Source organism: Mirounga angustirostris, unplaced genomic scaffold (assembly GCF_029215605.1).
Source record: "Mirounga angustirostris isolate CCGP_5_RB_7025 unplaced genomic scaffold, mMirAng1.0.hap1 SCAF_16, whole genome shotgun sequence".
Taxonomy (NCBI): domain Eukaryota; kingdom Metazoa; phylum Chordata; class Mammalia; order Carnivora; family Phocidae; genus Mirounga; species Mirounga angustirostris.
In genome coordinates, this window is record NW_026991724.1 from 41,851,278 (window position 1) to 41,878,728 (window position 27,451).

The 27,451-nt window shown below is 56.8% G+C and overlaps 1 protein-coding gene across 2 annotated transcripts in view; it reads right to left on the bottom strand.

The window, feature by feature from the left end:
- Positions 1-16,007, bottom strand: part of PEPD (peptidase D) — a 118,052-nt gene extending 102,045 nt beyond the window's left edge. For both annotated transcript variants that reach the window (XM_045891227.3, XM_064580866.1), the window contains exons 1-3: positions 15,850-16,007; positions 7,851-8,034; positions 5,726-5,853 (exon numbers count right to left, since the gene is read on the bottom strand). In XM_045891227.3, the coding sequence (XP_045747183.2) occupies positions 5,726-5,853; positions 7,851-8,034; positions 15,850-15,866 (329 nt within the window). In that variant the 5' untranslated portion in view covers positions 15,867-16,007. The remainder of the gene's footprint in view (positions 1-5,725; positions 5,854-7,850; positions 8,035-15,849) is intronic.
- Between the last annotated feature and the right edge of the window lie 11,444 nt (positions 16,008-27,451).

Consider the following 27,451-nt stretch of genomic DNA (forward strand, 5'->3'; position numbering starts at 1 on the left):
ATCACCCCAGGGAACGCATGCCTGCGTGCCCTGCCGGGGAATCTTGGCCTTGACCTATACTTGAGACCTGGGAACATCTCCATGTACTCAACCTGAGGTCAAGGTCTTCACAATGTGGAACCAGAAGAGATGGGAGGAGGAGGGATAAAGGCGAGGCAAACACAAGGTAGCCGTGTCCTGTGGGCGGCCCCAGGGCTGTGTGCTCACCTGTCCACCCCTCGCCTGCCAGCCACAAGCCATCCACTTGCCACAGGAGCCAAGGAGCAGCCAGGGCCAGGCAGCCCACAGGAGAGCCTGCTGCCACCACCCTGATTATCTGGGAGGAAGTGAGGGTGGGTGCCAACTCCCCAACATGCCCCCTGTCCTCCTCAAAGAGGTCGAAGGACACACAGTCCAGAGCACCCAAAACCACCCAACTACCACAGGCCTGGTTCCCAATAGGAATGATCACTTGACAGATACAATCTGAAAAGCCATGAGCATCTTTTCTGGCACTCTGCATGCCATTCTTTCCGAAAGGGCAGAGATAATTAAGTTTGAACACTACCTATTGTTCGTGTTTGGCGGCTAATTATGGTAAAAATAATTTAAATGTCACCCGAAGGGATAAGCCAGCCACCAGAGGCTCAGCAGCCACGATCTCACAGGGCTGACGGGAGAAGGAGCAATACGCCCACGAGAGCCGTACAGAACTGGCAGGAGAGGTCATGGGGCAGCTACAGACCCACCGAGGGCCAGGCGGGTGGCAGCCGCATGGAGGGCCTGCATCCTGCCCTGCCTGGAGTCTAGAGTCCCGCAGCGCAGCTCGTGGCAGATCCCACCGTACAGCGGGTCCAGATAAAGCCACTGGACCGGGAAAGAGCGGGTCACAGGGGAAGCCGGCCCCACCCCAGAAACTCGCCCTTCAAAGGGAAAGGACAGCTCTGGCAGGAGAGAGGAGAGAGCGCCCCATTCAAAGGCACTTGTGCCTTTGCCACCAGCAGCTGGGCCCGGCACGACTTAGAGGAGGCCTTTCCCAGAACTCAGGGTCAGGGTCGACACAGTGAGTAGCAATACCCCGTGCGGGGCCTCCTGCGGGTAGGAGACATTAAAGGAATTCGCGTGGTGCGGACACAATGGAGCTCTCGAGAATATGAAATTGCCAAGCACAGGCCTTGCCGCCCAGCTGGCCACCTGCGTGCGGTTAATGACTAAGTAAGAGGACCCAAGTGCAGCAGTCACCGTCACTTCACAGGGCCCTGAGTCCGCCTTCAGCTGCCCCCACTGCTGCAGCCTCTCACACTGCTCATGGCCCAGCGCCGTGGCTTGCTCCCCAATGGAGGTCGGCAACCACTTCGAGAAGCCAGTGGCTGGTCAGAGAAACGCAGATCTCTCCAAAGCAATGCAGGTGCCTGATCCTGAGGACCGTGCCTGGGAGCAAGGGGCCCTCTATGGGCACTGAAGCTGCCCTGTACTGAGTCACAGAGACAATTCCCTGCCTGCTCAAAGGACCCCAGACACCGTGCGAGCAGCCAAGGCCGCCACGGGCTAAGCCCGGTCCTGACAAAAATGATGGGAGACACTCACATCCAAAGGCACCAGACTTTTGTGAGCCAAGATTCCAAATGAAAACAAATTAGGGGCTACCACACTCCTGTCCCAAAAAAGCCCTGGGGTGAGGAACAGGCCGGGCCCCTCGGCGTCTGCTGCCCTGACAACAGGACCCTGCCCTTTACGCAGGAAGTGGCAGATCTGCAGATGGGAGTGCTGCTTCCCTGGACTACTTTGGATTGCAGTATCTGCCAGATGGATTTTCAAAAGCCATCAGATAGAGACGCAAAAGGAAGCTGAGGAGCTGAAGGTCAAATGTTCAGAGCTGTGGGGTTTGATTGCAAAGGCCAGGTAATCCCAACAGCCTCGCTCCTGAGCCCTGTTGATCACGAGTGTCTGGAAACAGTCACACGCAATCAGATGTGGCCACTCCCCAACTCCAGTCCCAGACAACCAACCCCTTCGCCACTGTCCCGCTGTAACTGAGCCTTCTCTCCCACAGGCTTGGGACATGGGGGCCAGGAGAGGACACATGGGGGCAGAGGAAGGGAAAGGTCTACCTGGCTGGCCACACTGGGGAGCCAGGTCTGCAGGAGATAAGGGTCTAGCTCTCTGCTGTGGGGCCGGAAGGGACTGACCTGCTCATTCTGGCCTGCCCGGCATGGAGCCTTTCCAATAGGGAGACCCACGCGGCAGACCCATCTCTACACTCAAAGGTCACGCAAGCCTCTATGTCTGCACCAGATAATCAGCTGGCTCAGCAAAGCAGGGCCAGACTAAAGGAGAACTTTTTTGTAAAGATTTATTTATTGGGGCGCCTGGGTGGCTCAGTCGCTGAGCGTCTGCCTTCGGCTCAGGTCATGATCCCAGGGTTCTGGGATCGAGCCCCATATCGGGCTCCCTGCTCGGCGGGAAGCCTGCTGCTCCCTCTCCCACTCCCCCTGCTTGTGTTCCCTCTCTCACTGTGTCTCTCTCTGTCAAATAAATAAATAAATAATCTTTAAAAAAAAAGATTTATTTACTTATTTTAGAGAGAAAGAGAAAGTATGTATGTGCACAAGCAGGGGGAGAGGGAGAGGGAGAATCTCAAGCAGACTGCCCGCTGAGCATGGAGCCTGACTCGGGGTTCAATCTTACAACCCTGAAATCATGACCTGAACTGAAACCAGGAGTCAGATGCTCAACTGAATGAACCACCCAGGCACCCCTAAAGGAGAACTTTTAACAGCAGCCCTGAAAACCAGCCATGGCCAAAGCACAGAACATTATTCCTGTATTACTGAGGATTACACTTCAGAATAGCCAACTGCTAACAGCTGTTCCCTGACCAATCAGGTCCTGGGTTTTAAACCCTCTAGTCAAGTGCCATTTGGCTCCCCAGATGGTGGCTGTGGGGAAACATGATGAGATTTGCTCAGATTTTCCCACTGGATGGTGGAGTCCCCAAGGCAGGGACAGGCCTCTCCGCCCACAGCCCTGGAGGATGTCCACCCTCCAGGACAGGCACTCCCCAACTTGACGCAAGACAAAGCAGCAGACGGAAAGCCCAGTGAGGCCCTGCTCAAACCCTCCCCTAGCCCCCCATCCACGCCCACATCTCACGGTGGAGCCCCTCCGCCCACAGGACTGGCACTCCCAGAGCCAGCAGGCAGGGTCCCGGGGCAGCTCAGAGGGCAGCCTGGTCAAAACCACGGGCGCTGCCCAGGCACTGGGGCCCCAGCTATTTCTGGGACGTGCCACTAGCAGGCAGGGCAGAGGTCACAGCTCCGTGATCACCTCACGTGCAGGAAAGGTTCTGGAAGAATCCTCTTACCAAGACCTGACCTACACTCTCACCAGGAAACTCCTCAGCATAGCTGTACCAGTTACCAGGGCTTTGTAGCAAACCATACTGACATTTTTCATGTTCACGGACTCTGAAGGTCTGGGCTTGGGACAGAGCCCAGAGAGGACAGCGTATGTCTGCTCCACGAGGTTTGGGACCTCAGCAGGAGGACTCAAAGGCTGGGGTTTGGAGTCACCCACTCTGGCAGGTGGTCTGGCTATCAGCTGGAGCCCCCCCCCACCCCCACTCCCGTCCATGAGGTCCCTCGACACAGGTGAGCGTGGGCTTCCTTGCAGCATGGCAGCAGGGTTCAAGGGCAGGTGTCCCATGAGCAAGAACCAGGAGTCTAGCCACAGGATGACCCTGCCAGCTTCACGCATCAAGGCAGTCACCAGGTCTCGACCTGGAGGTGTGGGAGGGCGGGGAGCCCACCTCTCCATCGGGAATGGCCACAAATATTCCTGGGGCCACTTCTAGACATCACAAGCTGCCTGTCCCTGGCATCTTTACCACCGCATTTCATTGTCACAAAAGGTAGCCATCCGCACAGTGCCCATCGCCATGACGACAGCCCCGGCGGTGCCTCACAAGCAGCCTTGTCACCGTCCCACAATAAGGATCAGAGGCCCCGATAGTGACAAGACCTGCTCTGTGAAGAGGCCATCCCCGCCATCCAGCCAGCTTCCAGCAAGACTGACCCAGGCGGCCTGCACAGGCCACGCCACCACCCAGAACCCGTGCCTCTTTAAAGCAGGACAGTCGTAAGGATCCATCCAGGAATATGCTAAAGGCCGACTATCAGGGCTACAACAGGATGGGGAGGCAAGAGTTGGGTGAGGCGGAACCACCCTCCCATGAGCACCCATGTCTTCAGGCCTGGCCCTGCTGATCTAGCAGAAGGAGGGGTCCCGGAAGATCGGACGGAGGAGGGCCTGCCCCAGGCCAAACCGGCGGCCAGTGTCTCTGCAGGTAGAAGACACCGTGGCACAGCAGGCGGGGAGGTCCAAGGGACAGAGCAAGACATCTACCGTGGCCGGCCTCCCCTTCTGCAGCCCCCTTCTCACTCCCTCCTAGGGCTGGGCGGTGTGGAGCTCTGGGGGCTCTCACTGGGCCTGGCTCACCTTGCCCAATGCACCGCCCCGTCCCTCGGGGAAAAAGCAGCACAACCTTCCCGTGTTCACCCTAACCCAGGCTTGGAGGCCAGTGGGAACCTGCTCATCACAGCAGGGACCCGTTCAGGCCATCTGCCCCAGGGCCTCTGAGAGGGCCAGGACCTAGGTGCCCAGCCATGCCCTCCAAAGGCCAACTGGATCGGGCACGCCCACTTCCCACCCTCCCTCCCCAGGGCCAAGCGGGAAAACACGCTGCCAGGGAAGCCGGGCGCACTTCTCTTCTGCTGTCAGTTCTGCTTCAAGCCGTCTTCACGGGCCAGGAGGCCTCAAAGCAGAACTGTTACCAACTTGTGAGCCTGAACCCCTTCCCCAGGATGACGGAAGTCTCCAACAAAGGAGACTCTAGAGTTTGCACTGAAGGGCTGGTGGGAGAGGCCCTGTCCCGGCCCTCTGCACGGAGCCACAGGCCCGCCAGCCCACCTGGTAATGAGCCTTCGGGGACAGCAGGCAGCAAGGGCTACAATTTAGACATTAGCCTGGAGGAATCACTCTCCAGGCAGAAATGACACACTGAAGGTGATGAACATTTAGCGTGATGCCCTGAGTGCCTTGAGCACCCATGCTTAAGTACGGCTTCTGCCTCGGTACCTCGGAGAGGCAGGATGGCTCCCACGGGGGGTAGGCACGGCCAAGCGCCCTGGAGCTGGAAGGTGCCACGGACGATGGGGAGGAGGCCTCCGAACACAGCCCACTGCCACACTCCTCACACGGTACAAGCCTAGAGTCCCCGCCGGGTCTCACAGGTGAGCCGACTGAGGCAGGGCCTCCCTCAGAGCCAGAGACAGACACACGGCAGCATCCAGCAATGCCCCACGAGGGGTGGGCCTCAGAGAAGGGTCCAGAGCCAACCCCCACGACACCCAAGGTGGGGCCACCTCCCACTGATGCCTCGCACAAGTGATGACCCATTGGGGTCAAAGCCTCCGGCATTTTAACAAAGCTGGGAATCCAGAATTTCAAGATTAATAAACAGTACGTCCACACAGACATGACCGTAGTCTGTGGCCGTGGCTCTGACGCCCCTTCCCAACCAAGGAGGCAAGGCTCCGGCCCCGAGCAGGCTGTCAATGGACCCGACCACTGACACCACCCCAACCCCACTGCTCCTTCCCTCCTTGCCACTGCAAGCCAAGCCCTGCCCCCCACCCTGAGCCCAGTGGGCAGCAGGCCCAGTCACAGGGCCCGGACGGCTCCTTACTTTCCCATCCAGGTGGCATAGCTGGCAGGAAGCCTGGGCACAAACAGGGTGGACTTCCCGGTGCTGACCTCAATCGTGCCGTAGCAGCCTGGGTCGGTGACGCCGAATGCCCAGTGAAAGAAAGACTCCTGGGATGGAAACAAGGACCTTGGTCACCAGGTCAGCAGGACAAAAACGTGAGGCCCAAGGAGAGAGGTGGGGCATCAGACCGAGCACCTGAGAGAGTCTGCTCAGGCCCCCCCAGCTCTCGGAGCCTGCCCCCCAGCCTCATATAGTTCCCCACCCGTGCACTCTGCCCCCCACCTTGCCAGCAGCAGGCTGCCCAGCACCCCCTTCCGGGATTTGGCAGGGGGCAGCCCAGCTGGCTCCTCCCACCCTGCTCTGAGCCTCCTCTGAGGATGCACGGTTCATGCGTGTGCCTGAGCCCCCCTCCCCGCCACTACCCCCTCTCTGGCCACACCCCTTAGCCCCTGGCCGGGCACCCCAGGGCACATTAGGACACAGGTGCCCACGTGCACCACAGGCCCGGCACAGCCCTACCCGCGCCTCTCTGCTGCCCCCATGCCCGAAGGTGGGCAACATGCCACCCTGACTTAGACACCCAGGCCAGACATCCGCACGGAAATGGATTCCTCCATTTAGGACTGACTTCCTTCTCTCACCCCCTGGGCAGCTGATGACTTCAGTGTTTAGCAATAAACACTGAGCTCAAATAATGTTATAAAGGTATGAAGTGGAGGAGGATCTCTTCTAAAATTAACCTTGCATAACAGCAGAAAGGGAGCCAAAGGCTGAATTTAGGAGATCGGTTTTTAAACCACAGAATACGCAAACCTCAAGAAGCATCGAGACTAGTCAGAAAAAACTTGAGACCTCCATGTCTCTAGAAACCAGGGGACTGCAAGCTTGCAGCTGCAAGAACGTGGCACGGGTACAGTTTCCAGCAGGAGCCACTTTCAGCAAAAACAGTGCAATCGCTCTCAGCAGCTGACAGCCCATCTGTGTCCTGTGGGGGGGACACAGCCCAGCTGGGGAGGCCACGTCCAGCCGCCCCTCCACACTCAGGTCTCCTTCACGTTTCCCTGCCTCCTCCTGGCCCGGATGCCGGATGGCCATGTCCCCGAGGCTCTGCCTGCCCCCAGGGAGGGTCTAGAGGTCCCAAGGTGTCAGGCACCAGCTCTGGGCACGGCAGGGAAAAGAGAGCCCTATCCTTAGAGTCCAGAGATGGGCTTCTAATTAATCCCGGCTCCCCCTCTGGCAAGTTGGTTCCTCTCTGAGGCTCTGTTTTATCATCTGTAAAGTGGGTGCAAAGCTGAGATCGATGAGAGTGGGGCCAGCTCAGGGCCTCTCCAGCTTTCTGGGGGAGCCCCTCTGTTGAGGGTCCTTGCTCCTGCTCCTGGAAACAGTGATGCCAGTGATTCTCAGCTAAGGCCACCACATCCGGGCTGGCTTCCTGCTGCTACGCCACCCTCCGCCACGCAGGATCCCAGAACCTCAAGGCGTCCGTAGTCCACTTCCCAGGCCAGGACACCGAAGCCCAGGGAGGGTCACAGAGTCAGCAGTGGCCAAGCCAGGATGAATGTCTGGGCCTCCCACTCCTGCCCAGGACCCTGTTCCCATGCCTCCTCTCCAGTCCTCGGCAGCCCGTATCTTCCCTGGGCAGGCAGAATCTGGCCCCCAGAAGTCAGGCCTCCCCATCTGCACCTCTGCCCAGCTCACCCCCTTACCACTCACTCCTGTGGACACACACCCCCCTCCCCAGCCTGGAACACCCACTCCCACCTGTACTTGTCAGAATTCACCCTGGCCTTCAGAGCCCACACCAAATACCGCCTCTTCCACGAAGCCTCCCTGCCTGCCTGCTCCCCAGGAATGTCATTTTCCTGTATTCTGACCTAAGAGCGGAGACTGGCTGGCATCAGCTCTGCCCCATCCACAGCGAGGAGGGCTCTGCCCCTCCAGAATCGGGGCTCCTTGGGTGCCCAGGCCTCAGCCCGCCCTGAGAGCCTCTTCCGGGGCCCCTTTACTCCCCAAGGCCCACCAGGCCCGACGCCAGGGCGGGCGGGCGGCCCACCGGAGGCCTGGCGCGCAGCTGAAGGCGCAGGAAGGCAGCAGGGCGGCTCACCTGGCGGAAGAGGACGCCGGTGTCGGTGCAGTAGCGCCGCGTGTGCTCCCCTCCCTGCAGCAGCACGACACTGCCGGCCTGCACGGCCGGGTTCTTGCGCAGCCGCTCACACAGGCGCTGTCTGTTCAGAGCGAAGAGCGCCAGGGGCACCTTCAGGGTCTCATTCCCCAGCCAGAACGAAGGTCTGCAGAGACACAAGCACATGTCATCACACGGGCTTCTGTTAGCATCACCGAGCCCACCCACCACCCGCGGCCTGAGCTCACCGGAGGGCCGAGCCTGCTGGGGGACCCAGAAACAGCCCCTCCCTGGGCTGCCGAGGACCACGGGGCCTCGTCGACCCCACCCTCCCCTGCTGTCCCTGAGCCCTGGACCTGGAGTGGGGATGACGGAAAGCTGCATCTGCTTCACCAGCCCCTGGAGGGAAAGGAAAGCCTGCAATGGTTTGCAGACGCACTCAATGCCTACCCTCAAGGAGCTGACCATCCACGCGAGAAGGATCTATGATCTGGCCCAGACAACACTGCAACGCTGCCCTCGTGCCTGCATGATGTTGTCTTCTCTGCAAGTCACAGACCCAGCAGCCCGGGCTGGGACACCCACCTGTCCCCAGTGCACATACACAGGACACCCAGTACCAGGGCCCGAAGTGGGTCTGTGCTGAGGGGACCAGGGTGAGATGGACTGGGCAGTGGCAGCCCTAGGGTGCTGTCCTGGAGGACAGACGTCACCGGAGAGCAGGCGGGTGTCTCTCCCCACCGCACTCCCATTTACGCTGAGAAAACAGCTTACCCTCCCAGCACCCACCCCCCAAAGCCCACCTGCCTCTGGACCCTGCACCCCATGTCTATTCCCAGGTTGCTCCAGCATCACGTTTCCCTCCCAGGATCACGCTTTGCATCCAATGTACAGGAACTTCACCTTCATAATAGATAAAAACACTTCCCTTGACTGCCACTCACCTCCAGCAGTTGATTTCTCTCTCCCCTTTGAAGGAAATAATCTCTGCAGAGTCACTCAGGCTCCCTGTTCTAGTGTCCCAGCGGCCCATGCTCTCCTCAATCCCCACCCCGGGCCTCGGCCCACCCCTCCCTGCACTGTAGCCCCTGCCAGGCCACCGTGACCCGCACTCCCAATCAGCACTGGCTTCCCAGTCCTTACCCAGCCTCCGGGCACTCAGGACCCTGGGGACCACTCTTTCCACCGCCCCCAACCATGCTCAGGCTCCCTCTCTCCTTAGCTCCTCCTCCAGCTGGGGGACCCCCATCTCCTGCCTGGACAACCACAGGGACCTCTCCAGGCTCTCTTTGGTCCCAGCTTTCCCCCACAGCCTCTTCTGCACCCACCCAGAAGGACCCTTTGCAATGCAAATCGGAGCAGGCCCTCCCCTGCCCACCCTGCCTCAGCTATCAAGTGCACTTGGAAGAGAGCTACCAGGCACTGGGGGGATCCAACCCCCACTTTGCCTGCAGGAGCATCCCAGCTCTTCCCCAAACACCAAGAACACGCCGCAGGTGCCCAGATGGCTCGTGTTCTCTCACTTTATCTAGGCCTCTGCAGAAATGGCTGCTCTTCCCAGAAGCTTACCAGTACTCCGTCCAAACCTTCTCCCCTATTCTCTTCACCCCTCTCTAGAGCACACAGCACTGCATAACGTCATTTATTTACCTGCTCCTGGTCTCCCCAAGTAAAATGTAAGCTCTAGGAGGGCAGGGACCTTGCCTCCTTCCTGAATGAAGGCCTCTGCGGAGGACGGAGGTCAAGTTCCGGGAAGTGTGCTGGGGGCCAGGCCCAGGGGGTGGAGGAGGAGTCAGGCAGGGCCCTGTGGTGCGCGCCTGAGGGAGGCCCTGCAGGCTCTCCAGCCAGGGGGCAGAAGGTGCACGGGCAGGCCCGGGAGGGCAGGCACGGCCCAGAGCTGGTTCGAGAGAGAGGCTGCCAGGGACCGCCTGAGAGCCGGGCAGACGGCCCCTCCCACATTCACCTGGCCACGGGCAGAGGCAGGGACACGCGAGCAGGTGACACCTCTGGCACACCTTAGCTCTAATCCCACCTTCTCAGGACGGTCTTCCCTGGCCTTCCTTTAAACTTTAAACTTGCCTGGCTCCCTGCTTAGCACTTGTACCCTCCAGATCCACTCTCCCTGCTCTGCATGCCCGCCTCCCAGGACTTCAATAAGGCTCCAGGTGGATTTAGCCACTGGGAGGCAGGGCAGGAGACCAGAGGGTGGAGGGAGGACAGAGAATCCATTCCCTGCTCCCTCCCTGGTGGAACCTGGAACCTGCCGGCTGGGGGTCCCTCCCCGCAGGGCCACAGCTCCCAGGCCTCCTTTGTCCCAGCACCACCTTTGCTGGCTCCCGGCCAGCTTCCCGCCTCTTCTCTCCCAGGTCCCCTGAACCTGCCCACAGCACTGTAAACTGACCCTGCATTAAGCGCTCATCAGCCCTTCGAGTGAGGCTCTGCCAGGTCCCTGGCTGAAGTGACACAAACACCTTCTAACATAAATGCAGCCTGTGTTGACTGGTGCTCACTGGAGGGGCTGCCTCCGCGCGCAAGAACGTAAATCCCACAGGCACAGATCTGGGTCTGCCCTGGTCACTGCTGCCCTAGTGCCTATAGCACCCTGCTTGGCACATGGCAAGCACTCAATAAATATGTGCTGACTGAACAACTGTCACAGCGTGGGGACGCCCACACAGCTGTGCAGACCAGAAATGGCCACATCAGCTCCAGTGCGGCAGGAAGCAGAACCCTGGAGCCCAGCGTGGCCAGAAAGGGTGGAGGGGTCATGCACACCCCACATATGTCCGCAGGACAAGAACACCCCGGTCCCTGGGCATGGGCTGCCGCCCACCCTCCCGGAGTGGCTGGACAGGGGCCAGGACCTCCTCGAGGCCGGGCCGCTTTTCTGCTATGCTCAGCCACAAGGATCAAAGGGCAGAGGTGGCAGCTCGTAAACATGCTTGCATCCCAGCTGGCCGCGTGGTCAGGAACTGAAAGTGTAGCCACCAGCATCCCCGCGGCCCCCCTCACTCAGCAAAGCCCGTGGAGGGCGTGGCCCAGAGGAGAACCTTGTCTCCGCACACTCCCCGGGGGGCGGAGAGGGGCCACCACCGAGGCACCAGGGCAGGTGGCACCGGCCAAAGGTGCCAGACGCACGCAGACTCCATAGCACAACTGGCTAGAAGTGCCCGATTCCAGCCAGCACCCACCCCCTAGCCCTGCCCACCTCGTCCCCCACCACTCCTCACCCCTCTCCCTGGCCCTCTCTCCTTAAACACACCAGACACCAGCTCCCGCTGGCCTGCCACCATGCCCCCACCAGGAAGGCTCTCAGAAGGGCTGGCCTTCCTCTTGTCCAGAACCTTCTGAGAGGCCTCCATGCCTCGGGGCACCTGGACTGGGACCTTCTGGCCCAAGGGCCAGGCAGCCCAGGTCAAGACAGGAAACTTGCTAAGAATCCTCTCTGGGAGCATCAGCTGCTACCGTGAAGAGAATCTGCAATACCGCCTGGGCCCCGGTGGGGCTCAGCCACAACAGAGAAGGGCAGGCCAGGCGGGCCGATGAACCGCAGCCACTCCTTACGGCAGGGCACCCCCAGAATCAAGGTTCATAGATAAACGCGCCTTTTGATTTCTCCTGGCATAAACCAAACCCCGTGAGAGATCGGGCCCAGAGCCAGTGCAGGTGACTTCCCGCAAGCTCAGCAAAAGCAGCACCAAAAGAACACCTCTATCTGCTTCCCACCGGCACTATCACTGGCATCCAGAATTTAGAAGGCAGAAGCCAGGTTATCCCCATGTGCCGGCGTAAATAAGGCAATGGTCAAGGAAGACAGCAGGGGCCGGCAGACTGGCCCTGGGCACCAGAGAGACCCGGAGCAAAAGCTCCAGCCCCTACGGGCCAGCACGGCCCAACCAACCGCCAGGGCCCAGGAAGCAGCCAGTGACCGGGAGTGGGGCTAGCCTCAAGGGAAGTGTGATGCCGCGGCCCCTGCGACCCGTTCCTGTCCCCCCGGACGGGGGCTGAGCACCCCCTCCTCGCCTCGTGGCCACGTGCACAACTCGCACCCAAGGCCTGTGGGGATTCGCACACAGAACTGAGGAACCCCATCTACTTGGATGGGACAAAATGGCATCTTTATGGGCTTTAACCTCTCATCCCAATTCGCCTTTTCTTCAATTATTAACGTCAGCAACTAACTGTGATACCACAGCGGTATCAGCAACGTACGAATCTGTCAGCAACAACAATCACAGGCATTTTCCTATCACATTACTGACGTCACGGCAACTCAGACTGCCACTGTTGTTCACCATTGCTTCAAAATTAAGGTGGTTATTGGGCCTGCTGCTTTTATTACTTAATGGGTTAATAAAGAAGCATCTATTACTATACTGTAAATTAACATTTTGATAACTGTATTTTAATACAGTTGGTTTTCCCTGCAATCCTCTGTGTTCCATTTTATGCATTTAAAAACATCAGGTTGAGAAGGGGGCACAGGACTCACCGATACACATGGGGTCCGTGGCACAAACAAGGACAAGGTCCCTGCACTAGAATGTGATGCCGCTTCTAGATGGGGCCACGCTGCTAAGCTCCTGGCAAGAACCAGCCAAGGACCTCCTGCTTCCTCACCCTCAGCCTCCAGGTTGGGCCAGGCACCGAGCCCACTGGCTGGCAGTCAGCAAGGGCAACCCACTCACCCTGGCTGGAAGGGTCGGGGGGGTAAGCACACACAGAGACGGAGAGAAAGAGAGCTATGTGGAGTCAGGACCAAGCCTGGAAAAGGGCCGGGGAGGGCAAAGGGGCACTCAGCGGCCAGCCCGCCTCCCACAGACCCACGCTTACCCATCCACCGGGGTCAGCCTGACTCCTCTTCCCCAGGAGCACAAGGTTCACGTCAGGGTGGGGACAGGCTTTGATCCTGAACTTGATTCCTCAGGTTACTTTCTCTCCCGAAAAGCTGACTCTGGTATGACCCATGACCCAACAGGTTCACACCCAGGGCAGCCCATCTGCATTTCCTTGCTGGCAAAGGCCCTCTGGACAGCAGCTCCCTGGGAGCCACTCAATTAAAAAATTAAAGGAGTTTCTTCATCCTACGCAGAATTCTGTCCCCCTCCCCACCCACATCTCCTTTCCTCAAACACTGAGAGCCTCCTTGCAAAGCAGGACAGCACACTGGACTAATTTAGAGTAAATCCCCCTTTTTTTCCTTAGGCACCATGTCACCCAGCACCAATCACAGGGTGGCCACATGGCCCTGGAGGTACAAACTTAACTGGTCCCTGGGCTCCAAGGTGCCAGCAGAGGCAGGAAGGGAAGCAACCTCTCAACCACGATTGGCAGGTGTGCTGACAGGGAAAAGCATCCTGTCACTGGAAAAAAACTGGGATTCTCTGGGGTTCTGAGCAGGAAGCTTGTACTGGAAGTCAGGAGGGCAGGCGGTCAGGAAAGGTTTCTGGGAGGAGGAATCATCATCTCAGCTGGGCCTGCAAGTATGTGCAAAGTTACACCAGAGGCCAAGGGCACTCCAGGGCCAGCGGGTGAGTGGGCACAGCAAGGAAGAGAACGGGGAAAAGCCATGTGGCAGGTCTGGCTGCAGTAGGTAAGTCTCAACTCTGACCACGGAAAGCTCAGGCATGGCTCAAAAAGAAGGTAGGGGTCCCTCCCACCAAGTGCCATGGGATGAGGGGTAGAGGAGTTGGGGGGGACTTTAGAGCAGACTCTCTGGGGGCTATGGGACCCTCTGTCTCACACTTGGAAGTTCCTGCCCAAGCCGGCAGGACAAGAGCAGGATCAACCCTGAAACACTCCCCAGGGGAGCTTCTCATTGCATCTGGAGTTCCCAGTTGAATCTGAGATACTAGTTGAGGACTCCCATTGCTCCCCAAATCACATGGAGCACACTCCAGTCACCTGAGACTTTCACAGCTGTCCCTGGCCCAGGCTCTGGTAGGACTCTACAGGCAACCAAATCCGACTCCCAGGGGAGGTCACGGCCATGACTTGATGGCATAGTGCCTTCTCATGCCTGACAACTCTGATCTATCCCCCTGTGTGCAGATGGGCACAGAGACTTGTTGGAAACACACTCAAAACCTCCTCCCCTTAAGAAAGCTGCTAGGGTTTGACCTCAGATTCAAAGTGTCCAGCAGGGCAGCCCCATACTAGTTGGGATGGCTCTTGCCAAGGAGGCCCTGTCAAGCTCCGGAAGCTACCTGCACTTCCAATAGTGTACCTCTCCAAGAATTCTGTCATTCTGTGTTTCCCCCTCCATGCCACCCCCCATGGCCCAGAGGATCAGTTTTGCTAGAAGAGCCCTCCTTCCAGGATTTGGCCAGTTCCAGGCTCACCCCCATCCAAACAAGGAGCCTGGCTCCTCTATGCCTTCAGGAGAGCAGGAGGCCAGCATGGAGCCCTGAACCCAAATGCAGCCCCTAGAATTCCCTATGACCACCTGGCCGGCCCAGATATAAAGACAACAGACCTGCATCTGGGCACTGGCCTACAGCTACTGCTCACTCTGCTCTTTCAGACAGGGTCATGGGCTGGGTTCAAGGATCTGACCCCAGGTTCCTTAACACACATCTGGGACTTCATATGCACAGTTCTCTGCCTGAGGGGCACCCAAGGATTGGCACACATGTCATCCAGGGACTGAAGCCTACCCACACTTTCCCCTGAGCTCAGAACCCATGCCCCTCCAGGGCACACACCAAGACCGGAGGCAGACAGGTGGATGGCCGAGTGCCATGTGTCCATCTGCCCCAGTGGCCTGTGAGCACCTACGGGTATGCCCTGTACTGTCCCTGGAATACAGCAGGTGCCCACTGTTTGATTTGTATGTCCTAGGCTCTCTCAACCTTGGGGGCCACTTGAGCGGCCATCTTCTGTTGCCATTCTCCCCACCTCCTAAAAAGTGAGCCCACTGGTTCCACCATTCTGATCTCACTTCCCAGCCTGGCATCTGGGACAGTGCCCCCTCTCTACCACTTCCCCTCCTAGCCCCCAGCACCACCAGACCCATATGCCATACCCATCATTGGGCCTCCCCTTGAACTCACACACAACCCTCATCTAAAGAGCACATCTGATTAGATTAAAACCCCGTAGATGGCTCCAGTCGCTCACAACAAAGTCTGGAGAAGCCAACTGGGACACCACGCCTTCCAGCACAAGGATGCACCCCACTCTCCCCCATCCCCAGCACAGTCTTAACTCTCAACCTTTGTCACTCACCCTTTGCTCAGATGTCCCCTCCTCTTGGACACCCTCCCCCACACTTCGGTGAACCCATCTGTCCACACTTCCTGCTACCAGAACCCTTCACCCATTCTTTCATGCAGCAGAACTTAGGAAGTACCTACTGTGTGCAAAGCACTTACCAGTTAGGCCCAGGAGTGAACCAGAGAAAGGCCCTGACCTTACATTCCAAATGAGAAAACAAGAAACAAGTAAAATAAATGCACAATAAAGTTTATCAGAAGGTGTAAAGGACTGCAAAACGTAGGATAGGTACTGTGGGAAAGCTTCTCTGAGGTGACGTTTGGGCCCTGAAGGAAGCGGGGGCGTGCCCCGTTGGGGAAGGGGGCCGGAGCCCTCCTCAGACACCACCTCCTCCCGGGAGCGCTCCATCCCCGCACCGGGCGACGCCGGCCGCCCAACTGAGGGGCGTGGCCGCGAGCGCGCCTGCAGACCCGAGCCCCCACCTCGGCCGCAAGGCGGGGCCGCCACGCGCGCGGCTGGGGCCGGAGCGCCAGGGTGGGCCCGAGGACCACCGGGCAGCGGAGAGGGGAGCTCAGCTGCCCCAGCCGCGGAGCGCGCTGCCAGCCGCCGGCGCTCCGACGCCCGCCCCGCGCGACGAAGCGCGCTGCCCGCGGCCCCACAGCACTACCAGCGGGGCCGCGGCCCGGCGGCGGGGGCTATCAGCCTGGAGGCCCAGGCCCCCTCTCCGGGCCGCCGGCCAATGGCCAGGGACGGGAGCAGCACTCACCCTGTGGCCGCCGCCATGTTCGCCCAGCAGCAGCGTCACGTAAAGCGAGGCACGCGCTGAGCCGGGCTGAGTCCCACTGCGGGCCGGGGCGGGGCCGACGCCCTTGCCCCGCCCCCTCCGGCGTCCAGCGCCGCGAGACCCGAAGGAGCGGAGCCCGGGAAGCGGGGGGGAGGATCCATCTGACTCGCAGGCGAGGGGCGGGGCCGGGGTGAGGGGCGGAGGCCTTTCCAGAGTAAGGGAGTGTCCCCAGGCAGTGGATACCTCGTCTCAGCCCCACCCCCGGGGGAGGAAATCCCGGGAGAAAGCGCCTTTGACCCGATCTAGGGGCGGGGCAGAGGTGACCCTAGTAGCTGAAGAAGGGAAATGTCTTGAGCAAAAGCCAGGGCTGTTGGAGTAACCAAAAAGTTCAGTGTCCAAGAGAGGGGGTGTGGGAGTGAGAGGTAAGACCTCAGAGTAAGCAAGGGTCAGATCCTGCAGGGCTTCCGGTATGCGGCTGGGAAGTTAGGTCTGGTAGGACCTTTACAAGCTCCCTCAACTGCAGGATGGAGGAGGACCTGGAGGCAGGGGGGCCAGTGCGGAGAGCTGGGGAGAAGGGCACAGATGGAGGGCACAGTTCAGGAGGGAGAATCTACCAGAAGGTGTTCCCTTTTGCTCTGCTGGGCACTGCTGTTGGGTGCAGGGTCCTGCAAAGAGTTGGAGGAAGGGGTATCAGGGAGGGAGATTGGGAAGCAGATGTTCCAGGGGAGCAACCTAAGCTGCAGGTGTTTTAGAATAATAGTAATACGGACACTGGCAACAGGTACAGAGCACTTACTGTGACCCTGTCCTTTGCAAATGTTAGCTCATTGAATCCTCACAACAGCTCTGTGCGGTAGGCTCTGCCCTTAAGGCCATTTTACAGATGGGGAAACTGAGGCCTAGAGAAGTAGGTAACTCACCTGAGCTCACACAGGAGCCAAGTTTATGCAGTCACACCCCTGAGTAGTTACCCATGCTGGCTCTGTAAAGGAAAGAAGTCCAGGGCTGGGGGTGGGGGCGCCCGTGGGATCCTGGGCCACATCAAGGTGTGCAGATGTGTGAGGACAGGAGGTAGGGCCCAGCACATGCTCATGGGGATCCTGACCCCAGTCCCCAGCTATCTCAAAGCTGGAGGTAATTTCTGGTTGAAGGGCTTGGGTTTGGGGATACCTCTTGTTTCTGTCAAAGACAAGGATATGGGTCACCATGGCCAGGCTGGGGGACACCAGAGGTGATGAGATGGAGAAACAGTTGCGATGTATTCCCACAACCCTGGGAAGAGAGCCAACCCCTTAAACAGGGGGAGGAACCAAGCCAGACCATAAGCAGAGTAGGCGACCCAGCATGGCCCTTTGAGTCCCAGAACCATCCCTGGTTTCCTCATCTGTCCAGTGAGATCTAATGGTAGCACCTCATGGAGCTGATGTAGGGTGTCATGAGCAAACATCCCAGCACCTTTAGCCAGGGGCACAGCCAAAAGAGGTCAAGGCACGAGGAGGAAGGTGGCACCTCCAAACAGCCCTTTGCCCCTCCCTGACCCAGTTAAGGTAAGAAGAGTTGATGGAAGAGGGGGTCCTCATCCTTGCTCCCCCTTCCCACTACACATATAGCAGCTCTCAGGGGTCTCTGTCTTTCAGGTAGGACTCCCCCAGAGAGGGTCATCAGGCCCCTTGCCAGTTTCCAGGGAGGAGAGCAGAGGTACAAGGCTCTACACTTTACCACCTGGCCCTGGGCCCCCAAGAACATGGCTCCCCCACTAAGCAGTTGCTCTACCTTCAGCTAAAGAAACTCAATTCCCTAAAAAAGAGACACTTAAAAAATAACGAAGGGTGAGCAGAATGAGCTTTTCATGTTCCTTTGCCAAAAGAAAATCTGCCCCTGAGCTAATTAGAGCCCCTCCACCATTTCTTTTGACATAAACTATGTCAAAATTAAGCCAACTGCCAGTTCAGAGTGTTTATTAATATGAAAAATAAGTAATTATCCTAAACATCCACAAAAGAGGGAGGGCACCTACCAACTCAGTGGAGCTCCCTGGTGTGTGAGCAGTAATAGGGAGGCCCTGTCCTTGACTCCCGTGCACCCAGGCCCATCTGGACCGAGGGCCTGCCCTGCTGGTGTTATGGGAGCCTGGCACAGAGGGCTGTCCGCCACCACTCACCCCTCCCCATTAGAGGCTCTGGCAGGGCCGGGCCCCACCCCCACCCTTCCTCATCAGAAGCTGGGGCTCCCAGAGAAGCAGCCCTGGGAGTGGGAGAAGATTGCGTAGTTACTCATGCAGGGCAGATCTGGACACTGTTGGGAGCCAGGAGGCAATTGGAGAAAGATTGATTTTAGAGAGTTGGAGCAGGAGTGTGTAAATCATCGAGGGAGAGCACCAGGCAGCACGCTCAGGCCTTAAGCGATGTCACCTTCGAGGTCACGGGCCTTTGGCTGAAACAGTCTGCCATCATCGTGACCTAGAAGGGGAGGTGTTTGTGCTCAGCCAGCCCAGCAGCCAGAGCATCGTGACTCTCCCAAAGTGCCCTGCCCCAGCCAGATGCCCACAAGAAACTTGGTTCCGGGAAGGCTCCTCCTTGGAGCTCCTGTGGCTCCTTTTGTCCCTGAGACACTGTGTCCTGCCACGTTCCTCCACTCTGCCCACCCCGCAACCTAACCATATGTTCTTGCAGCCCCATGGGCACTGCTGACAGTGGGCTGCCTGAGATGGCAGCCCCAGAAGTGGCCACCAGCCAGACTGACGCAAGGCCACCCTTGGGGCCTCATCGGGGTGTCCCCTGGAAAAGTCGTGACATGGGCCTCATCCATCTTCAGCCACAGACTGAGGACACTGGTCTCAGGAAGGCTCCGTGGGACCACACTGGAGGTGGCCTTGACATTGGCTCTGCCCTTGGGTACCAAGCTGTCACCCTTGGTGCCACTCTGAGACTGACGTCGTGGGGAGTCGGGGCCCAGACCCTGTGCTGGAGGTCTGGGGGCAGAGGAGGAAGAAGAGCCCACCCTCAGGGGGAACAGGGGTACGGGCTGCTGTTTTGTCCCGTGATCAGTGGGGACTTACTGATTCTGGGCAGGAAAGCAGTGGGGGCCGAGCCCACATCTGGGGCTGAAGCTCCGGAGGGTCAGAGCACAGAACTGGAAAGAGCCAGCAAGAGATTCTGCACCTGCCCCATGGGAACACCAGCCTCAGGGTGTGCAGCGTGTGACATGGGGTGTCATTTGGGGTTTTTGTGATTGTCTTGCTTTTGCTGAGTACAGGAGACTAGGCTCAGGAAGCCAGCACCAAACAACTGAACAGAAGGAATAGAGGGGGCTGGGAATGTGTAGATGTGAGAAGGGGTGGGAGTGGCACATTCCTACCCCACCTCTCCTGGAGTGGGGGGAAGGAAGGAGCGTGATGGAAAGGGGAAAGCCCAGGAGGCCGCCTCTCCATCACGGCTCTGGCAGGTCCCAGCCTTCATCTCTGCAATGTCAGCAGGGATAGCCACAGCTCTCCCATTCCTGAGGCCAGTGTGGCCACCCCTCTCCATCGCCCCCCCACAGGCACCCCCCACGAGCCCCCCCCACCTCACTCCTCCTGCCCTTCTTCCCCTTCTTGCGGAAAAGAGGCGGTGGCTAAGGCGCCCTCCCTCACAAGGCCGTCAGCATCTCAGATGAAGTGGTCCCTGCTGAGTGCTTTACCAGGGTCTACGAGGCAATTCAAGATGAGAAATGGCATGGTGGCTTCGGGAAGGCAAATCATTCCAACAGCACCTGAAAAACATCAACGGAAACAAGCTCTTTTTGTGTGTGTGAAAATGGGGGATATATTGTTTTTCACTGTTTGGAAGACTGTTTTCTCATCTTGAAATCACAAGCTGTTTTCTTCCAGAGAGACTTATAAATACATCCAATTATCGACATTCAATATAGGAAATAAAGTTCTGAAATGGTTGTCTTCCGCACATGCGGAGAGGGCTGGCCAGGTTGCGCAGGTGATAATGACTTTTATTTCTTGCGAGTCGTATCCGTGCAGAGTGGCTGGTCCCTCCACCTTTTATTGCTTTCACCTTTATTACATTTCCCATGTTGTGCTGGGCTATTCATTGATGTAACTTTATTACCACTTTCAAGATCTTGATCAAAATGAATGAGAGTCCTAATTTCAAGAGTATGAGTGCCAAGTCCCAGAGCAGGGGGATTTGGTCGTGTGGCTTGTGTCCTGGGAGCATCTGAAATTTCCCTGGCGGGGGCGGGGGGAGGAGCGGGATGATTCTCCCTCGGCCCAGCTCCAAGTTCTGAACTTCGGCCCTTCCTGCTGGCATTCATAACTGCCCCTCTCCCGGGTTCCAGTCAGGGTGGCATTTGAGGGACATTTTTGGCCCTTTATGAAATCACCCACAGACTGTGTCCCCAGCGGCCATGTAACCTATGCATGTCACCGGTAACACTCCGGTCACCTGTGACTCTGCTTCTCTTGACCTCACACCTGTCAACCCTTCCTCCCTCAGTACTTTGTCCCTCTCCTGCCTCTCCCTTCCTAAGGACCTTTGCCACCACTCCCCCATGTGACTGCCAAGGCTCCCCAGCTGCCTGCCTGCCTTCAGTCACTCCCTATTCAAAGTCCCCATGCTCATCAGGATTCTTTGCAGCAAACAGCCCCTGAGTCTATCACAAGCAGAAGAGAGATGTGTTGGAAGGATATCAGGCAGCACATGTGAAGGAGAGGCAGGCTCAGAAAACAGGAGCTAGGTGAGTGGGTGGCCCAAAGCACAACCAGGCCACACCACACAATGTCGCCCAGAACACTTGCCACCACCTCTGCCCTTGGGCATAATCTTGGACACAGCATCCTGGCTTCACCCCCCACCACCACCAATGGCCAAAGCCCTTGGCAGGCAGTGCAGCCCATTGCAAAGCCCAAACCTCATGCCCACACTCTGGCTATCTTGCCCCTTTCCACTTTGGGGCAAGGACAGGAGGGGAGGGGTGGCTACCTGGCATCTCACCGAGTCCCATTCTTCAAACAGGTGGGGGTTCAGACGCTGGTACATATATACAAAGCCCCATGACACACAGTGATGGATCAGCTTGGGGTACCAGCAACTCCTCCCACCCCAGATAAAACCATGAAAAGTCCAACTTGGACAAACTAGTCCTGAATATTGTGAGCAAAAATCTAGAGTGCAATTATTTCCATTTCAGCACAAGTATGAGTTTCTTGCTTCGTGGTTTTTATTTTCAGTTTACATGGGAAGGTATATAATTTTCATTCCCTTGGCTCTAAAGATCTTGCCTGGCCCTGCCTGTGTATCACTGACAAATAAATATTCCCTAAGCACAAAGTGGCCCCTTAGAAATCACATCATGGGGAAAGAAGTGCCTGGGTTTCAAAGTCAGAAGCCTAGGGGTGCCTGGGTGGCTCAGTCGGTTAAGCATCAGCTTTCGGCTCAGGTCATGATCTCAGGGTCCTGGGATGGAGCCCCGCATTGGGATCCCTGCTCAGCGGGGAGTCTGCTTCTCCCTCTGCTCCTCCCCCTGCTTGTGTGCGCTCTCTCTCTCTCAAATAAATAAAAAAAATATTTTTTTAAAAAGTCAGAAGCCCGGTCCTCTGACTTCTCCGATCCTCACTTTACCCATTTGAAGAGGCAGACAAGATGCCTTTCTTTGCCTCCCTGTGGGGCAGTTCCAAGGGTGAAATGAGGTCTTGGGAGACAGTGTATACAAATGTGGCAGTAGTCTCTTTTGTTATTATGAGATTCTTATTAGAGAACATTTACACAGTGGTTAAGAATGTGATGTAGGAAACTATATCCCATTCCTGGTTTTACTATTTGCTCACTGTGTGGCACTGGGAAAGTTACTCAACCTCTCTGAGCCTCAGCTTCCTTGTTGGTGAAGTGGGGGTGATGGGTCTGAATTTGGAGGATTGTTGTGGAGATGAGATAGGGTGGTCCTATGAGACACAACACAACCCCTGGCTCATGATGGCCACCATCTTTATGTCAATGGTCAAACGAGAAGTAGGGCCATCAGAAAAGGACCAGGCCCCTTATCGCATGCCCTGTGAAGTCACTCTCAGCCCTGTCCACCTACAGAGCAATTTTAACACAAAGAAGTGAGTCCATAACCCCAAGGCCAGGTGGCCAGTGCCCACTCCCTTCAAGAAGACTGGCTGGGTCCTGGGCCTGCCTGACCACCTTGAACCATCCCTGGGCTCCCTGCATGTGGCCTGGCAGTCCAGCCAAACACAGGGATGTGAAAGAGCATCTTGCAGGGAAACTGAGTGAGTGGGGAAAACTGCAGGGAGGGTTTTCCTGGCCGCCCCCGGGGCCTCTGGCCCCGCCTGGAGCTTTAGTCTTCAGGGCTCTGCACGTAGGCATGGATTTGCATGTAGAGAAGAGGGTCGGCCAGGAGGTTTGTGAGAGGGGCTAAGGACATATAATAGATTGCAAGATTGCCCTCAAATTCTTCTCGCTGCGTCCACGCTCTTGCTTAGTGATGCTGTAGCCCCTCCCACCTAGAGGTGGCGTCAATTTCTCCAGCCCTTGAATCCGGGTTGGCCAGGCAACTTACCTTGGATAATAAGACATTAGCAAAGGCAGAGGCCTTGGAAGATGCTCACCCACTGGGGCTTACCCTCTCACCACTCTTGGAAGCCCTGTCACCATGTGCAGATGCCCTAGCTAGTCTGCTAGAGGGTAAGATGCCTGTTGGACAGCCTGCCAACCAGCAGACATATAATATAGGCTAGGTTGGCCCAGATGATCAGCGTCTACCCAACCTGATAGCTGAATGCAGACTCATGACTGAGTCCAGCAGAGACCAGCCGAGCCGACCCCCAGAATCCTGAGCTGTGTAAATGATTGCTTGGAACCATTACATTGAGTGACTTGTTCTACCAGTTTATCAGAACCAACACAGGGCAGAGGGAAGAGAGCCCGGGGCTCCGCCCCAGAGCTGAGGCTGGGGGCAGACGCCGTAGGGGCTGTTGGCACTAGGAGCTCTGGGAGCTGCAGGGTTCGAGCAACACTGTTGTGGGGCCCTGTGGGGGAAGTGTGACCTTCACCTCACCCTTGCCTGGAGCACAGCCCAGCTTCAGCTTGGAGAAGGTCACAGGGACGTGGATTCTGTCCCAGCACCACGTGGTTGCGCTACCTTGGGGACTGCCCCACAGCTGCATGGCTACGTGAGGCTGGGCAGCGGTACAGCTTGGAGAAGGTCGCAGGGACGTGGTCCATCAGTGAGGCTTCCTGGGCAGCAGACTTGAAGCATTTGAAGGAAGTGGGAGACTCCGTGAGCCCCTTAAGAATCCTTCTGAGACCCCCGGGGATACCTGGAAGAGATTTTCAAGGAGACTGGAGGGCCCACGTCATAGAGATGGGGCTAGAGCCAATTAAATGGAAATGATTATGTCGATGAACAATGCATGCGCCAAAAACCAGTGACCCTCTAGCCTGGGGACTTGGCTCACACTGTCCCACCCCAATGCAAGGCTGGCGTGGGGGGCACCCGACACGGGCTTGGACCCGGGGGGCCTGGATGGGTAACTGAGAAGTGACAGTCAGCAGGGAGTTCACCCCTCCGTCAGCCTTGCTCATCGAAGACGAGGGTCCTGCTGCTGAGACACCTGCCCAAGTCCAAGGTTGGGACTGTCCAAGCTGAGCGCCCTCCTTCACTTCCAAGCGCTGGCCATTATATTCTGAGCATCTTTTACAGAGATTAATAGAGATCCCAGAAGTTGCCACTGCCGTGCTCAGTCCAGATGGTAACACGGTCTCGGCCTCAGATGTCAGGTTCACCAGCAGGGTGATGAGCCGGCTGGGGCCTCTCTCCCCTCCCCATCTTTTCTTTTTCTTTTATTTTTTTTAAGATTATATTTATTTATTTGACAGAGAGAAAGAGCACACCACACACAAGCAGGGGGGGCGGCAGGCAGAGGGAGAGGGAGAAGTCGACGCCCCCCTGAGCAGAGAGCCCAACGCGGGGCTCGATCCCAGGACCCTGGGATCATGACCCTAGCCAAAGGCAGAGGCCTAACAACTGAGCCACCCAGGTGCCCCTCTCCCCATCTTTTCTGAACAGTCTTTGGAAAAGTCACAGTTTTATTTCCCAATCTCAGAGATCAATATTGAGGGCTTGAGGGAGAATTTACTAGAAATCAGCTCACCGTGAAAACAGACCACGAATTCGCCTGCAGGACCAGCTGTCTGCCCTCTGAGCACCGGGAGTCTCTGGGCCCCTCCCCACCCCACCCCCACATCCCCCCAACCCCCACCCCCAGCCTCAGCACCAGCACCTGCTGGGAGTGGGAGCAAGCAGCTAGGCCTTACTTCACAGGGCTCTGGGAGGAGAAGGGACCGAACGTTGCCACAGGGCACCACGTCTGCCTGAGGGAGAAGGTGGTCAACACTGAGGGGAGGAGAGCTCCTGGAACCTTCGTGGTCGTTCCCTGAGTTCCAGTCTACAGAACCGGCTGCCCAGAAAGCCAGTTTTAGCTTGGGACTGGCACCAAGGGCGGGCTCTGTCACTTCTGTCATGAAGGGACACTTGCTATGTGAAGACCAGGGGCCCTTTCTGTGGGGTCCAGGTCCTCCAGGGAAGGTCCACCCAGCTTGCATAAGCTCCAAGCTCCTCCGGTGTGGTTTGGGGGGGTGGAGGGCATTGCAGAGAGGAGGTAACATGCAGGCCACCCCTCAGAGATCCTGATTTAGTGGGCTGAGGTGGGGCCCTGTCAGCTGCCCCTCCAGGGATGAGGTGCAGACACTGGCCATCAGTCCTGCACTCATCACCCTCCAGCAACCCACATGCTCATTCCCTTCCTCCCCCGCAGTGAGGCTCTCTCATCTTCCCTCCTGCCCATGAGGCCCCCTCCCACCCGTCCCACGGCCTAATCCAGAGAGCTCGCTGGCCTGGTCAGGGCACCTGTGGTATCCACGGGGCCCCAGCCTCCTGGCCAGAGAGCCCGCTAGCCCCTCCGTCCCACTCTAAAACTGACACAGAGTAGAGCTTGCCAAGACAATGTTATAAGGCCCCTGGGGAAATAAATTGGAGCGGCTACTTTGGAGAGCACTTTAGAAATATCTATTAAAACCAAAAAAATTAAAACTTAGCCTTCTGACCCGTAATTGCAATGCTCATGATCTACCCTGAGGCTCCCCCTCTGTGTGAGCACAAGGAGATATAAACCTTGATATAAAGCGCTCTCATTGCAGGATTACTTGTGAGAGTGAAAAATGGAAAGCAGTCCACGAGTTCATAACTCTCATCTGCTTGCGTGCTGTGAGAGCAGTTAGGAGGAATGTCCTAGATCTACAGGTATCCACGCGGAGAAGTCCTAACAGCACTTTGTTGAGTGAAAAGTCGGAAGCACGGTGCACACCGTGTTATGTCATTAATGTTTACAAACCCATGAAACAATAGACTGTTCTATGAATTCTCTATGGACACATGTTTTTGTTATAAAAGCACTTACGAGGTCTGGAAGAAGATAAACCAAAGGTTGTCTTCAGGGAGTGGGGGAGGGTGCTGCAGAAGAAATCAAAAAAGAATGGAACTTTATGTAGTGGTGTAATTTCTTAGAAAGGAGGACATAATCAGTCATTTGTGCCATCAAAAATAAATAAAACCACTTTTTTTTTTAAAGATTTTATTTATTTAGAGAGTGAGCGAAAGAGAAACAGCATGAGAGGGGAGAGGGTCAGAGGGAGAAGCAGGCTCCCCGCTGAGCCGGGAGCCCGATGTGGGACTCGATCCCAGGACCCTGGGATCATGACCTGAGCCGAAGGCAGACGCTTAACCAACTGAGCCACCCAGGCGCCCTAAAACCACTTTTAAAAAGAAAATCTCTTGGGACACCTGGGTGGCTCAGTTGGTTAAGCGGCTGCCTTCAGCTCGGGTCGTGATCCCAGGGTCCTGGGATCGAGTCCCGCATCGGCCTCCTTGCTCAGCGGGGAGCCTGCTTCTCCCTCTGCCTGCCTCTCCCCCTGCTTGTGTTCTGTCTCTCCCTCTGACAAATAAATAAATAAAATCTTTAAAAAAAAGAAAAGAAAATCTCTTATCTCGGGAAGGTGCCGTAGCCTGTGTGTGTGTGTGTGCGGGGGAATCCCTTGCAAACTGGGGAGCTTGTTTTAATCTAGAATCTGTTGGAGCCTCCCAGCTGTCCCCTGCACCCCCCCCTCTGGCCCGTCCCCACGACGGTGCTCTCCCTACTTCCGGCTCCGGAGTCCCAGTCAGACCTGGTCAGGGAAGGGAGGTTGGTTGGTTTGTGTTTTGAAGGAAAAGGCCTGGTTCTTACTTACAAGGGTCATGGGCAGAGCATTCCAGGCCAGTGCCAAGAGAACAGATGTGATGCAGGCCGGCTGGGTCTGAGAACCCAGGGGAGGGTCCCACAGGACCAGCCAAGAGGGTCCTCGGCCTCACGCAGGATAGAAATCAAACTCGAGCCAGAGAAAGTGAAAACGGAGTTTACCGAATAGTGTGACAGGTAGAGAAGAGCAGAGGGAGTGTCTGGGAGACGGAAGGGAAGGGAAGGGAAAGGGAAAGGGAAAGGGAAAGGGAAAGGGAAAGGGAAGGGAGAAGGGAAGGGAAGGGAAGGGAAGGAAAGGGAAGGGAAGGGAAGGGAGAAGGGAAGGGAGAAGGGAAGGGAAGGGAGAAGGGAAGGGAAGGGAAGGGAAAAGGAAAGGAAAGGGAAGGGAAAAGGAAAGGAAAGGGAAGGGAAGGGAAGGGAAGGGAAAAGGAAAGGGAAGGGAAGGGAAGGGGGAAGGGAAGGGAAGGGAAGGGAAGGGGGAAGGGAAGGGAAGGAAAGGGAAAAGGAAAGGAAAGGGAAAAGGAAAGGAAAGGGAAGGAAAAAGGAAAGGAAAGGAAAGGAAAGGAAAGGAAAGGAAAGGAAAAAGGAAAGGAAAGGAAAGGAGAAAGGAAAGGAAAGGAAAGGAGAAAGGAAAGGAAAGGAAAGGAGAAAGGAAAGGAAAGGAGAGGAAAGGAGAAAGGAAAGGAAAGGAAAGGAAAGGAAAGGAAAGGAAAGGAAAGGAAAGGAAAGGAAAAAGGAAAGGAAAGGAAAAAGGAAAGGAAAGGAAAGGAGACTGAGTCTCATCCTTGTTTGGGGCTGGGGGTTTATATTAGAAAAGGGTCTAGGGTGGGGGCACCTGGGTGGCTCAGTCAGTTGAGCATCTGACTCTTGGTCTTGGCTCAGGGCACGATCTCAGGGTCAAGAGATCGAGCCCCGCATCCTGCCCCGCAATCGGTGAGGATTCTGCTTGAGTTTCTCTCTCCCTCTCCCTGCACATGTGTGTCCACTCTCACTCACTCTCTCTTTCTCTCTAAAATAAATAAATAAAATCTTTAAGAATAGAATAAAATAAAACAAATAAAAGAGGGTCTAGGGTATCTGTTCCTCCAGGGTCGGGTCCCATCAAAGGCGAGTGTCATGCGAACAGTAGGAGTTATTCCATAAAGTACCAAAAGCAGGGGTATTGAGGCCAGCGTCAGCTGAGGTTTATTTGAAGCTGACGTCCTAGAACACGTTCAGGATCTGGCTCTTCTTAGGTGTTCTCAGGTGTTTGGGGCCGAGGACAAAACTGAGAATGATTAACTCCCTTCCTTTCCCCCC